The sequence below is a fragment of the Protopterus annectens genome, chromosome 9.part0, assembly GCF_019279795.1.
Source record: "Protopterus annectens isolate FY-2018-M chromosome 9.part0, PAN1.0, whole genome shotgun sequence".
NCBI lineage: Eukaryota > Metazoa > Chordata > Ceratodontiformes > Protopteridae > Protopterus > Protopterus annectens.
This window is the reverse complement of record NC_056743.1, coordinates 1,528,441,679-1,528,455,766: the sequence shown is the minus strand read 5'-3', so window position 1 is coordinate 1,528,455,766 and position 14,088 is coordinate 1,528,441,679. Positions and strand designations below refer to the sequence as shown.

Here is a 14,088-nt window from a genome sequence, read left to right as displayed (position 1 = left end):
ACAAGATTATAAACATTTTGTTTCTTTCACCCTTAAAAATTATGCCAAAATGTCCAGGTTCATCTTGTCCAAGTGGCAGTCTGATCACATTGTCTCATTATAACAAATATAGTACAACTTTACAAAGCAGACACATGGGTGATTCTGTATGGGTGATGGCTACTTCTCTGGCCATTTTCAAGAATGTTTTAGTAGATGATATTTATGCTGTAGGGTATAGGGCTTCTCTGCATATTTTTGCAAGACACAGTAAGCTGGATGTGATCTCAAGGTCTGTAGTGACCTTCTTGTCAACCATCGTCAGAGATGTCCTGTCTTAAAAATGAAGAAGCAGGTGACTCTGCCCTATAGTTGTTAAATACAAACTAGATCATGTAAGATATGAAAGTTATGTACTTACCATAACAACAGATCTTCATGCTCTACATCCATTTCAACATACTCTTCCTCCATTCCCCACTGCCATCAGGGGAGGCTCCTGGAGAAATGGATAAGATGCCTGCTAGCAATATAGCAAAATCTTTTTCAGGACAGAGTTGGTCTAGAGAGGCAGAGAGGCTGAGGACATTATGAAATCAATGGGAGGGTCTAACCCTGGAAAAAACTTCCAGGTGTGGACCATCCCGCCATCTGTGGTGCTCAGTCTTGTAGACAAAGCAGACAGACAGAGAAACAGACATGGATCATGAAGATCTATCTTTATGCTAAGCATATAACTTTTATATTTCCCTTGTTTAAAGCAAACAGTAATATATGTGATTCAAAAGATCGAACCCCCTCCCCTGCCTGCTCCATATTGTCCAGTTTTTAGTATTACATCAAAATTGCATTTTTTTTCCATTTGCTCATGCCCAGGTGGGCTCCAATGTTACTTATATTACATAATTCAGACCAGTGTGGGTGTGAATGTACAGGCAGAAATCTGAAAATGTTAGTATTGATTCAAAGTGCTCAAACTACTGGCCAAAAGCTACCGATGGTCAGACAGGACATGACAAAAACATTTGATTAAATCTGTTGGAATTTTGTGGCTGTGTTTTGAAAAAAAGTTGCATTTCTCTGTGAATTTATTAATCTGATAATTCAAAAATTTTTAAGAGTCTAAAGCAGCAATTAAAGTTAACTCTGGTCCACTACCTTTAATTTAGACAAAGGAGCCAGGCAAACATGCCCTTTTTTCCGCACTTGTTGCTGTTCACTCCATATCTAGAGCCAACGTTGGAACTGATATATTACTCTGAAAAAAGCAGGGTATAAGCTAGTAACAATGTATAGAATGTCATCCTTTTGTGCTAACAACTTATGTATGGCACCCAGTGAGGGATCTTTCTAGATTATTTGATTTGTTGAACCAATTTGGTTCTTATTCATGGTACTAAATTATTAAAAGTAAAACACTGGCTACTGCAGTTAATTCCAACCATCATTTAACCTAAAGGTAATGTTTATTTTTCTTTGGGACTTCAAGACAGTAAAGTATTTAGAAGTTTGGCTTAGTTCCTCAATTAAGAAGTCATTGCAGGTGTCCTATGGAAATGCCTAAAAAAGTGTAAACAATGGATTAATAAATGGGAAAATGAGACCTTATAATTATACCAGAGTCATTGGCAATCCATTTTTTTAACCACTAGTTTTGTATACATTCTAGGCTACACTTTTAAACTCCAGTGAAGATTTTTTAAGAAAATTTAAGACCTTTTAATATAATTTTTGTGGAATAAGAGCATTCTTAGATAGCCAGGAACAAACTCTCTAGGGTAACAGATCTTGATGATCTGGGAATTCTGGAGTTTTTGTTATATTGGCAGGCTTCACAATTACACCGTTTCTATTTATGGCACGCTCCAAGTACAAATTTAAAATGGAAGGATTTAATTCCATGGTAGGTAGCTAGTAAGCAGGAAATCCTACAGTTGTTGTGGTAGGCTAGGTTAACAGATTCTAATGCAATGCTTAGGACAGTGTTTTATGCTGTACAGTGGTCATTAAAAGCATTGAATTTTTGGGGGGAGTGGGGATGGAAAGGGTTAAAAAATCTAGTTTCTTGTACAGCTAGGCATAATTACAACTCAAAGCATTAGATGACTTGGGGGAACTTCCTGCCTTGGCAGCAGTACTTGTCAAAGTTTATTCTCTGACAAGTAGATTATTTATCCTATAGAAGCCTGCATACCACTTATAAAATGCCCAGTCTCATACATTTTATTTATAGGGAGATCCATTCATCCATCCTCAACCCCTTTTTCCCATTTTACACACATGGGGTCAGGGTGCCACTTCAACAGTGACAATCATGTTGAGCCAAGGTTTACACCGCTGGGTGGCTAGCACTGCAGCGGTAGTTCATCCGTACCACTCACTTGCACCTATGACCAATTTAGAGTGTCCAATCCATCTACTGCATGTCTTTAGAATGTGGGAGGAAACTGCAGCACTCAGCGGAAACCCACATGACCACAGGGAGGACATGCAAAATCCGCACAGAAGGCACCCCAGCCAAGAATTGAACTGGAGAACCTTTTGCTATGAGGTGACAATGATAACTACTGCACCACCCTGGCAATGTTTTATTGGATATTTTTTTGTAGAGTTAGAGATGGTAACTGGATGATGAAACAACAAAGTGGGCTTTACATTTTAAGTAAATGTAAGGTCAATCAGCATTTTGAAGAAGGGTGGTATAATGAATTAGGTAAATGGTTTCATGAGATACAATAGAGGGAGATTTACTGAGTTTCAAAGTAGAGAATGACCTCTAAATGATTCCATGTTTCTGCTCAGGAGTATCTCCATAAGCATTTTACATGCCCAACAGACTGCAGCATATGCTTCCTAATTTTAATGGAATTTGCTAGAGTTGTAACCTGGATGAAAGAGGCACATGGATACACATCTTTTGGACTATACAACTTTAAATGCATACAAAGAAAATTGACAAGGTTTGTTGGGTGACTTATGGTCCAGAATAGGCCATCTTTTGGCAGACTTACCCTGCTGGGAGTTCTGCTGGATACAAACTGACTGAAAGCAAGGTAAGGCATTATTGTCATTGCTGTTATTGCTAGTGGAGAAAACTACAAACAGAAAGTAAGAACTCCTTATCCACCAGAAGTTCAAGATTTTATTATTTTATCAAAGGAATGTTTCACTGTGAGAGCTACAAAAGTGACAGCTAAGATGAGGCTTAACTTTCAAAGTAAATAGCTATAAATGACGACCTTGGTTACAAGGAGAGGAGAAGAGAGTCATGCTGTTTAGGCCTTATATTTGTCTACTGTTGCACTTATTCAGGGCTGCAAGGCTTGCATCCACTAACTAGTCTGCTTAACATTATATATATTGCCTCCCAAGTGTGCGTGAATGTGTACAATATGCCACACTTTGTTTTTCTTATCATGAATGTTTGCAGACATGCTCTAACATATTTTTAATTCCTGGATATATGTAACTATCATCTGCTGCCCTCTGGTGATATGGAGTTGTTATTTTTTATTAATAAAGTGTGTGTTTCTACAAAAGAAGGGCATGCTCCTGAAAAAAAAACAGGCACAGCTTAAAGCCCGCAAAGCCCCATGCTGTCTCAAACTTTATATAATCAACTCTGACATCACTGTACCTTGGGCAAGAGCAAATATTACCTGCAGCAACCTCTGTCAGTGAATTTGAATTTCACCCAAATGCATAGTCTCAATACTAGGCGATTACATAACTGGTAGAAACAGACAAAATAAATAACAGATGTTTCAAGAATTCTTGGTCCCCTGAGATGAACTTCTTTGCAGTATTATTTAGCAAGCATCTTGACAAAACAACAGTTATTGTAAGCATGGAAGGAAACCACAGTGGTCCACATTAAGTTTATTGACTCCTTAATCTAGTCCTTCTCAGACATGAACTGCACCACAAAGATAAAGGTAAACCCAATGCTTATGGGCAATTTAGAGTAGCTAATTAACTAGTATGCTTCCGGGAGATAGGAACAAACCTCAGTTTATAGAGAAAAGTCAGATATCTACAGGGAGGACATAGAAACTGTACACAGTGTCTGTAGGGCAGGACTGAACACTGGACCTTAGAGATATAAAGTAGAAACTTATGCTGACACACTGTGATGGCCATATTTTTGCAACATGAAGAGTACAAAAAGTCATCTCAGTGGTTATTAGCCAGTTAACCTGCAAACTACCATTTGAAAAGTTTGAAAATGTATTTAGCTTATCTTTTAAAAGACAATGTGACTGGATTAGGGTTGTGGACAGCAGTCAGTTTGACTGTAATAAAAGATAATCAATGGCTCAGGTTATTTCTTCACTTCTGAAAACCGAGATCCTTTTTTTACCAAAAATAACATATAGATATAGTCTATACTGAGTTTAGTAAGACCTTCTCTGTCAAATAATCTAATCAAAACTTGTACAGACTTCAAGCATTAATAGATCTATTATTAAGGGGATCCAGGAATGATGCTGAAAGAGATGGAACATGTAAAAACAGGTTCAACAGTTGACAAAACTACAGCAGTGGAAAGGGGAGTTTTGTAGTGGGTCCATCTTAGGCCCACATCTTCTCCTGTGTTACAGTTCTGACATAATAATGGTTCTCGGTATCAAACTCACAATATATGTGAATAGTTTAAAAGTCCACACAGCAATAGGCTCATAGGTAGATACTAGGCTATTGGTCCTAGGGCCTATATAAGCCTAGCCAACCGGTACCCTGGCTTTTGCCACCCAAGAAAATTATTTTCCTGTGCCCCTGTCAAGCAGAGCCACAGAAGTGATCCCCGGGGTGAATTAACTATTTCCCATCAAATCATCAAGATTTTTCTTAAAGAGTGCTAATGAGGAGCTTTGTTTGATATAGATAGGTAGTTTTTTCCAGAGTATGGGAAGTCTCTGGGACAGGAATCTATCCCTCCAGCATATTCTTTTTATTGTTCTGACAAGGTTTAGGTCCCTAGAGCATGTAGCTCGGAGGGATTGGGATTTCTTTAAGTGGAGCATGTCCAACAGCTCTGAGTTTGACATAGCTTTGTATCTTAGGCAGAGACTGCCTCTGAGTAGGCGATATGCGACAGAGTAAAGCTGGAGTTTTTTGAGACGGTCTGCGTAGGGCATCTGTTTGAAGCCGGTAATCCTCTTTGTGAGGTATTTCTGTGGCCTTTCCAGTTGTTGTAGATGTCTTGTGAGGTACATACCAAAAGGGGCGTTGTACTCTATAATGGGTCTAATGAGTGATGAGTAGAGGGGAACAATGACCTATTTTTTTCCTGGATGAGAAACCTTTTGTGATGAGGTGTGCCACATAGAAGGATTTCCTGACTACTGTGGCAATGTGATTATCAAAGGAGAGACTGTTGCCCACCTGTGTCGCAAGGTCTCTTATCACACTTTCGGTGTTAAGTAGACTACTGCCTATGTGGTAGTTCATGGGTACAGAGTTTTTACCAAAAGAGATTGAGCTTGAGGCCATGGCTTTGACACCAGGCATCTGTCTCAGTGAGGCCCTTTTGTACGATGTCCACATTGTTAGGAGTTTTGATTATGGCTCCTAGTTTGCAGTCATCTGCAAACTTTGTTAGCCAAAGACCTTCTGTGTTAGCCTGTAATTCAGAGAAGTAGATACAAAACAGGAGAGGACCTAGGACTGAACCCTGTGGTACTTCACTTGTCATAGGTCTGGAGTTGGATTTAGAGTCTGCTACTTTCACAGTGTGGGTTATGTCAGTGAGCCAGTTGGCAACCCGTCTTGTGACATAGGAATTTATACCTAGTTTAGTGAGTTTATCTATAATTCCAGAGTGGGGGATGGTGTTGAAAGCCTTGGTGAGATGTAGATAGGCTGTGCTCACCACCTTACCCTCATCTACTGCTTTGGTGACCGCTTCAAAGAAGTCTATCAGGTTTAGGAGACATGATCTGCCTTTTACCAACCCGAACAGGGTAGGGTCCAGAGTTTGGAGATTACCAATATCATTGTTTATAAGTTCCATGATGATATGTTCCATAGCTTTGCAGACCAAGTTCATCAGGCTAATGGTGCGGTAGTTCCCGGGGTCCATGGTGGCTCCCCCTTTGTGGAGTGGGATAACTGTTGCTGTGTGCCATTCAGTGGGCACAAAGCCTGAGGTGAGGCTATGATTGAACATGGTACTTGGGTGGGGTGCCAGTTTGTTCCGTAGTTCATGTAGAATGCAGCCTGGGATGTTGTCAGCTCCCATGGGTGCTGTGTTTGTGTTTTTTTCCTGTGCAGCCATGATTACAGTAATTTTGCATTCTTCCGGTATAGAGATGGACCCCTTAGGGGATGAGAGAGGGGTAAAGTTAGCACTGAACCTATCTGCCAGGATGTTGGCAATATCAGTTGGTTCTGTACATTTAGTGCCATTGTGCTGTAACTCAGAGCAGATCTGAGTGTTGCCATTGAGATTCTTGACATAGCTATAGAATGCTTTGTGGTTGTCTTTAGAATCAGTGGCGATTTTGTTTCCGTAACTAGCTTTGGAGGATTTTATGAGGGATCTCAGCTTCTTACTGAAGCTGACCACGGAGTTCCTCCAATCATAGGATTTTACTCTTTTTTGCAACAGTTTCTTTCTTCTATTGTAGAGTTTGTTTATGGCAGAGGACCACCAGATTGTCTTCCTTTTTTTTGGAGGATAGCATCTTGGTTCTGTTAGTGATTGCACGATCCATGCACTCGTGTAAGTGCTTATAAAGTGCAATTGTATAGGATTCAATATAATTGTATAGAATTCAATAATACAAAATGTATACAATGTTATTGCACAACTCACTGTTAAAAATATGTATATATATATATATATATATATATATATATATATATATATATATAGAGAGAGAACGAGAGAGAGATAGATATGTATCTATGAGTCATTAGTCCAAGGGGGAATGAAATTCTGATTAACACAAAGTTAGATTGATGGGTCTTGCTAAATGTTTTATAACATACAGCACCTTGGAAATAAGCTAATAACAGACATTAAAATTGATAAAGTTAGATTGTCAAGTTATGGAAAAGTTTTATAGCATTTATCAACCTGGATAACACCACGGAGTGTTCAGAATATAGACCTGGAGATAACCACAGGCAACAAACTGCATTTGAGCCCCCATACAAAAAGTCTCATAGATAAGTTGGAAAATATCCACTGGAGGTTTAGCAGACGTTAAAATTCTGCTTGGGTAGTCATAATTGGAGGGTACAAGCCTCGGCTGTTAATGAAGTACAAAAGGCTTAAAGGGGCTGTAATTCCTATGTACAAAAGCAGCATGATCAGAGATTATTTTGTTAATGCATTTAAGTGTACACAAACAACTAAATACTTGAAAGATAAAATGATTAGGTTACAACAGCCAAAGACGTGTAGTACAAGAGATAAATGTTGTTTTCCAAGGAATAGTTAAGCACTTGAGTAAATAAAACCCTATCATAGAAACTGCTACTTCTTTGCAGTCTTATAAGAAAATATGTATACTTAATTTGGGTCAGGAAAAAAGAGTATTTCATAAGTTACTGGCTGGCATGTGTATTCATTTTTCTTGCCTGAATGGTTACTTGTTTAACATATAACATCAAGGAGTGCAGAAGTTGTATATAATTCAAGTGTTTAAAGGTTATAATTAAACCAGTTCTGGAAACTATGCTGACAGTATTGTCTCCAGATGTCATTACAGAACTCAACAATGTTGGAATTTGTTTGCTAACTAGATAATTGGTCTGGTCCAGACACACTTTTTAGCCACAATCAGCCCAAAGATATACATAAATAAGAAAATGAAGAAATGTAACCAACAAAACAAACCAAGATGTCTAAAATAAATTCAAAATCCAACAAAGACATCTAAGAATTGGGTTGGTTGCAGCAATCACTTTATTAGAACATAAAACAATAAATGTTAAGCACTTTTGTCCCTTTCAAATCGGGGACTTCCTCAGAACGTAGGTACTTCCACACAAATCTCATTAAGCAACCTCACCTTAGTCACATGTCACAATTTAATTCATTTCACTGGATACATTCACAATAAGTTAATAAATAAAAACCTTTCTAATTCCAGCATAAAAAAATAAAAGTTAAATGACAAGTTTCATGTTTTTAAGTGCCTTAACTTCAACACACTTGCCAAAGAAAGTATGTCGTTTAAACCTTACACTGAACTTCAACTGCCACCAATGTTCCCTGATCTCTGAAAACTCGCCCCAGGAACCACCACTAGGGTCAACCTGTATCTATTCCAAAATAGAAAACAAAGAAGAATGATTAGAAAATGCTAAAATATGCCTAGTAAGCACATTATTATGTTTTTCTTCAAAATATCAAAATTACGTTCATATATATGTTCCGGCAAAGTATGTTTAGCTTTCCCTATATAAAAAGCATTGCAGTCCTTAAAAAATGCCATATATAATACCCCATTGTTACTACAATTGACATAACACTAAATAGCTAATCATTAGGTCTCCTTCTAAAATAATTCCACACTGCAGCTCCTTATACCCAATTGTGCCTGTTGCCAACACTGGTGGGCCACAAGCATTCTCTCCACCTCATCATAGAATGCCCATCTTCTATCTGCACATATACTGTATAAACTGATGTATGGCATTAAATGTGTCTACACTGGCCCATATTCTAATGCTAATTGCCATAGTGTCTACTGTTGGGCCATCCCCCTGGTTCTCAGGGTGATGACCTGGCATGATTCATTCGGTGACAGATGCCCCTGAAATGGTATGTGCAACTTCAGAATGCTACCCGTGTGGCTTTTGCACCCCTTTTTAGCAGTCACAATATTTTCTCTCTTAGGTACTGTCATTGACTGCAAATACTTGTAGCCATGTGTTAATCAGTCCCCTAGCCTGAATCTCCTGTACCTAGAGGAAAAAAAATCTGCAGTACAAATCTAAGCACAAAACAAAAACAGTCAGTTGACTTATGGGGCATGTCTTTGAAACGAAACCCAGAAAGATCCACATAGAAACAGAGAATAAATGCAAACACCACCCAGCCAGAGCCAGATATCAGGATCACACTGCAGACTTTAACGTTATCTAGCCATGCCACAAAAGTGAAAATATTGTTTACATAATAGCCAGCAACTGACAAGTAAACTGAAAAATATAATCCTGTGTGCTTTTTACAGAAGGTTCTTGTGATGACATAAACATTAATTATTTATTTATTATTTAGAAACAAAGTTTTTTGGGTTGCTTTCAATGCTTTTGTGTACATAGCACTGTGTGTGTGTGTGTGTGTGTGTGTGTGTGTGTGTGTGTGTGTGTGTGTGTGTGTGTGTGTGTGTGTATGTATATTTTTGCAGACTGGCATTTTATATTTACAGATGATGATATAACTGCATGCATTTTTAAATGTTCTCTTTTGGGATCGCCATTCCACTTTCTGTCAGGATGGAGCAGAGCCAATGTGTAAGGTATACTTTTAGTCTTAGAGGTTAAACTCTATAAGAGCAAGCTTAGTCATTCTGTACATTGTACAGTGAAAGAAATTAATAATTACACTACTTGCAAACATATTGAGCATCTGTGGACTGATGGTTACATCTTCTGACAGTATAATTTACAGCAGCAGTTTATGTACATGTTACATGAGCCAATGTTATTACGTTGAGTAATTTGGATTACTTTTTTGCAGCTTTGCTATTCTGAACTGCCTTTTGTTTTTTTTGTTCTTTTTTTTTCTCTGTTAAATATCGCAGTCCATTTGTTAAATATGTTATAAACGGTATGATAACAATTGGCAGTTTATTGAAGTGACTTCTACCTGCAGTATACTCACTAAGAGAAATACACACACACACACACACACACACACACACACACACACACACACACACACACACACACACACACAAGCCAGCAGTCTCTACATCAGTATTACTAAATGTCAGTAATAAAAATTCTAATACACAGAAAAAAGCCTGTGTAAGTAAAAAAAAATGTTTACATCCACTTTCCAATAAGTTAATTTTCCCTATTATTCTCCTATTTGCATACAAAATTATTTTTTTCTACAACTCCTACTTCATTGCAACATCATTCATATTTAATGTATCTTCTGTCCATTCTGTCCTATTAGTACATAAAAGATGGTAAAGTGGAACCAAGATAGCTGAGTAAAACACAGTTAATTTGATTTCCTCATAACAGATGCCTGAAAAGATGAATGTGTCACCTACATATAGATGCTTTAATATCACTATATCCGCTAGCCATATTCTAAAACTGTAATTAATCTTGGAATTTTTATACTTCGTTTGGGAGCTGTTGAAATACCTTTTTATTATCTATATGGGTGAAAGGAGCTGTTAACTCAAAGTACAGAGATAGGAGGTTAAAGATATACACAAATGAACCCTGAACAAGCTTTTGGGTTTTATTTCAGTTCTGACCTTATCTCACATTCTTTTATTGTCTGACTTCCTCAGTATCTTCCCAGCTGTCACTGTCTACTGTTGCTTCTGTCGGATTTCAAGATTCTGTAATATCTTACCACAGTTACTGCTGTTATCTTACAGGAACAGTTGAGGGCTGGGCCCTTAGAAATCCTTCGACAACAACTGGGAACTGTTGGTGAAATGATTACAGAAAGAGAAAGCTGGATCACAACCACACAGGTAATATGAGCTGACTATAATGATAAATTGGGATGAACACTTTTCACCAAAAGGTTTTGTGAAATGGTTGCACACTGAGTTTAGTTGTTCATACATTTCTTTACAACCATCGTCCAATGCTTGAAGTTCTTTCACTAAGTGTTTTCAGAATTGTGCATGTTTTCTGTTTGCTGTATGGGTCAGGCCAGGGAAAACAAACTTTTGTGGCATAATTTTTTACCCTGATATAGAACAGCAGTTCCTAAATTATAAGGTATTAACACATCTGGCTTAATTGATTACTTCTATTGGCAGACTGAGTTATAACTCAGAAAAAAAACTTGCTATGGAAAGGCCTTTATAAAATAAATATGTGGACCTACTTCCAACATAGTACTCTGAGGGCTGAGGTTCAATTTTAAGTGGGTGACAATTTCTTTCTCACATGAAAATGAAATCTGATATTGTCTTAAGTGACCAATAAAACATTAAAAATATTTACTACAGGCCCTTTATTAGTAGCTGATACATTCAGATCTGATGGCTTTAAAGCCTTGTCTGTCATGGCTGATTATAGCTGAAAAACAAAATGTTTTCATCTGGGATTGTGCCCCATTCTTCAATGTTAAAGAATGAACCCATGCTCTGAAAGTCTTACATCTTCAGTAGCTCCATGCTCTTTCAAATTGTCTGGACCTTTGAGACTTTGAGACCCTTTGCTTCCCAGGTTCATAGACAAGTTCTAGACAGTCTACAGGCCACTGCAAGGCTAGCCAGTAAACCATATTCAAAAGTCCCCTCCAGTGTCTAGGAGGGCAGCACAAGTTGACCCAGGAGAGACTTTGAGGTCACCCATCTAATTATCTAGGTTTACCTTGAAGGAGGCAAGGGTGCTACTCTGCTTAACACGTACTGGATGTTTGTTCCAGAGCTGGGGGATACACTGGGATATGAATCTGTCAGACCAATATGTCTTGTTTATCTGTTGATGAAGGTTTAGTTCCTTTAACTGGGCATTTGAGGAATCATTTGTTCTGCAAAGAAATAGGAGGTCAAGTATGGTGTGTGGTTAAACTTTTCATTGCATGAAAGGTTATATAGAAATCTCTGTGGAGAAATCTAAAAGAGACTGTACAGAGATAGGGCCTACCAGTATGTCCACATAACTAAGTCTTGAGGCCAGTGATCCTTTAAGTCAGGAATCTCTGAGGTCTCCCAAGTTGAGTGATATGTTTCAAAAATGCATGCCAAAATGGGCATTATAGTCAATAAATAAAGGGAAATTGAGACTTCATTGTATCTGGAGGAGATGTCTTTCAAAATCTGATGAGTCAGATAGAAAGCTTTCCAAACTGCATCAGAGATATGATGCCCAAATTATCAACAAGAGTGCCCGGATCCCTTACAGCAGTCTCTGATTGGAGGAGTGTGTATCCTGTATGTTGCAATGTAGAAATGTTTTGTTTACCAAAATAAGCTAGACTGCTTTTTTCATCATTAGTTGGAGACCATTGTCCTTGAATAAATTGTTAACATAGTCTATCCCACACTGGAAGATTTGTGAGCCAGAGGAAGATCAAGTAAGAACACACAGTTTACAGGCATAACCACTGACCAAATGTGTTGTCTTGATGGTCTGAGAAATAGATGACAAATAGGAAAGAGCACAAAACTAAGACCTGTGTTACAACTCTTGTAGTTTTTTGTTTTCAAAAGTGGCACTTATGACTCTGGCTAAGTTCTGTACTGTTACTATGAATGATGTTTGCTGTTTCTGTAGTGCTTTATCAGCTCTTGTATTTCAAAACTGAGCCTGAAAATGGTCCAAAGAGATGAGTGCTATACCCCTGCCAATAAATAAAAAAATAGATAAATAGATAGATAGCAAGACTGACAGACAAACAGGCAGCCAAATGTATGAATGCATGTCACTAAATCATTGTGCTACCTTAGCACTGTGTGCACTCTCCTGGTAGAAAGCATCCAGGAGTACACTAGTCATGATAACAAGTCACCTGTTTGTCCTTTCAGGAAAAGGCAAAGATGATCAGGGAAGAGGTAACAACAGAGTTCTCCCAAATGCACCAGTTTCTTTGGGATGAGGAGAAGGCATTAAGAAAGAGGGTGGAACATGTAGAGGAAGATATTCTGAAGGTCCTTGAGCACCAGAAAGCCAGACTGTCTGAAAAGATGGAAGAAATCATGCAAGCAATGAAGGGTATTGAGGAGAGACTGACTGTGAAACATAAACCGAGATTTCTTAAGGTAAAATAATGCAGCCATACTGCTGCAAATGCTTTTTGAGTAGTAGTAAGACAGAAAAGAATGCATTTTCTAGTGGAGTAAAATGTGCGTCACATTGTTTATTACAACACAGAGTATGCCTAGGCGGAACTAATAGGGCAGCACTGCCTACTCTCATGGGTCTTAGCTGAGAAAACTGCAAAATGTTTAAATGTACTAAAGAAACACCAAATGAAACAGATATAGCATTCTTCATTGTACTGGATGCAGAAGGTGAAGCACAGGTAGCACTCATCTCTAGTGAGAGCTTCCATTTATTTCTGTATGAACAGTTACAGGAACCGATTTTCAGAGTTGGTGCTTCTTTTCAAAGACATAGAACAGCTTCTTTTAAAATCTAACAAAGGCAGGTCACCTACTCCCCAGTGTGGGCCACCAACTGCACTGAAAGTAACTAAGGTGACATTCCCAATCCTTAGCTAGTTGCACTATGTGATTACTGTGATAGTTCACCCACCACTCAACATAAAAAGGAGGAATGGTGCCTAGCACAACCCAATGTGCATGGTCTTCTAAGGTAGCACATGAAGAGTAGTCAGGTTATGTGTCTCGCTCAGGAACACAGAACAGTATACATGATGTAATTAAACTCAGTCCAGCAGGAGGAAATGCATTTGCAGCACCCTGTTTACCCCACAAGTCAGTCCAGCAAGAGATAAGGCATTTACAATGCACTGTGTTAACTCATTACCCAGCCCAGCAGGAGGTAATATATTTCCAGCACACTGTCTTAACCCACTGCTCAGTCCAGCAGGAGATAATGAGTTACCAGTGTTTAACCCACCACTCAGTCCTCCAGCAGGTAATACATTTGCAGTATTTAGCCCATTACTCAGTCCATCAGAAGGTAATATGTTCATAGGGTACTGCCTTAAACTAGTACTCAGTCCAACTGGAGGTAGTGAATTTGCAGTGCACTGTCTTAACCCACTATTTAGTCCTCCAGGCGGTAATGCATTTGCAGTGCACTCCCTTAACCGACTTAAGTCATACTGTATTTGTTGGTTCAGTTATTAAACCCCAACTCATTCAGTTTATTAACCATATGTCACCACTTCCACCTGATTACAGTGATTGCAATTGTTAATAGTTTTGTGAGTTCTGTCACTAGAAAGCAAAAGAAGGAACTCTGAAATGACAAAATTCA

General features: G+C 38.4%; 1 protein-coding gene across 1 annotated transcript in view; it reads left to right on the top strand.

The window, feature by feature from the left end:
• The window catches only part of LOC122812161 (zinc-binding protein A33-like), a 209,813-nt gene that overhangs the window by 99,337 nt on the left and 96,388 nt on the right, over nucleotides 1–14,088 (top strand). The window contains exons 2-3 of the mRNA XM_044084482.1: nucleotides 10,560–10,658; nucleotides 12,669–12,902. Of these exons, the coding sequence (XP_043940417.1) occupies nucleotides 10,560–10,658; nucleotides 12,669–12,902 (333 nt within the window). The remainder of the gene's footprint in view (nucleotides 1–10,559; nucleotides 10,659–12,668; nucleotides 12,903–14,088) is intronic.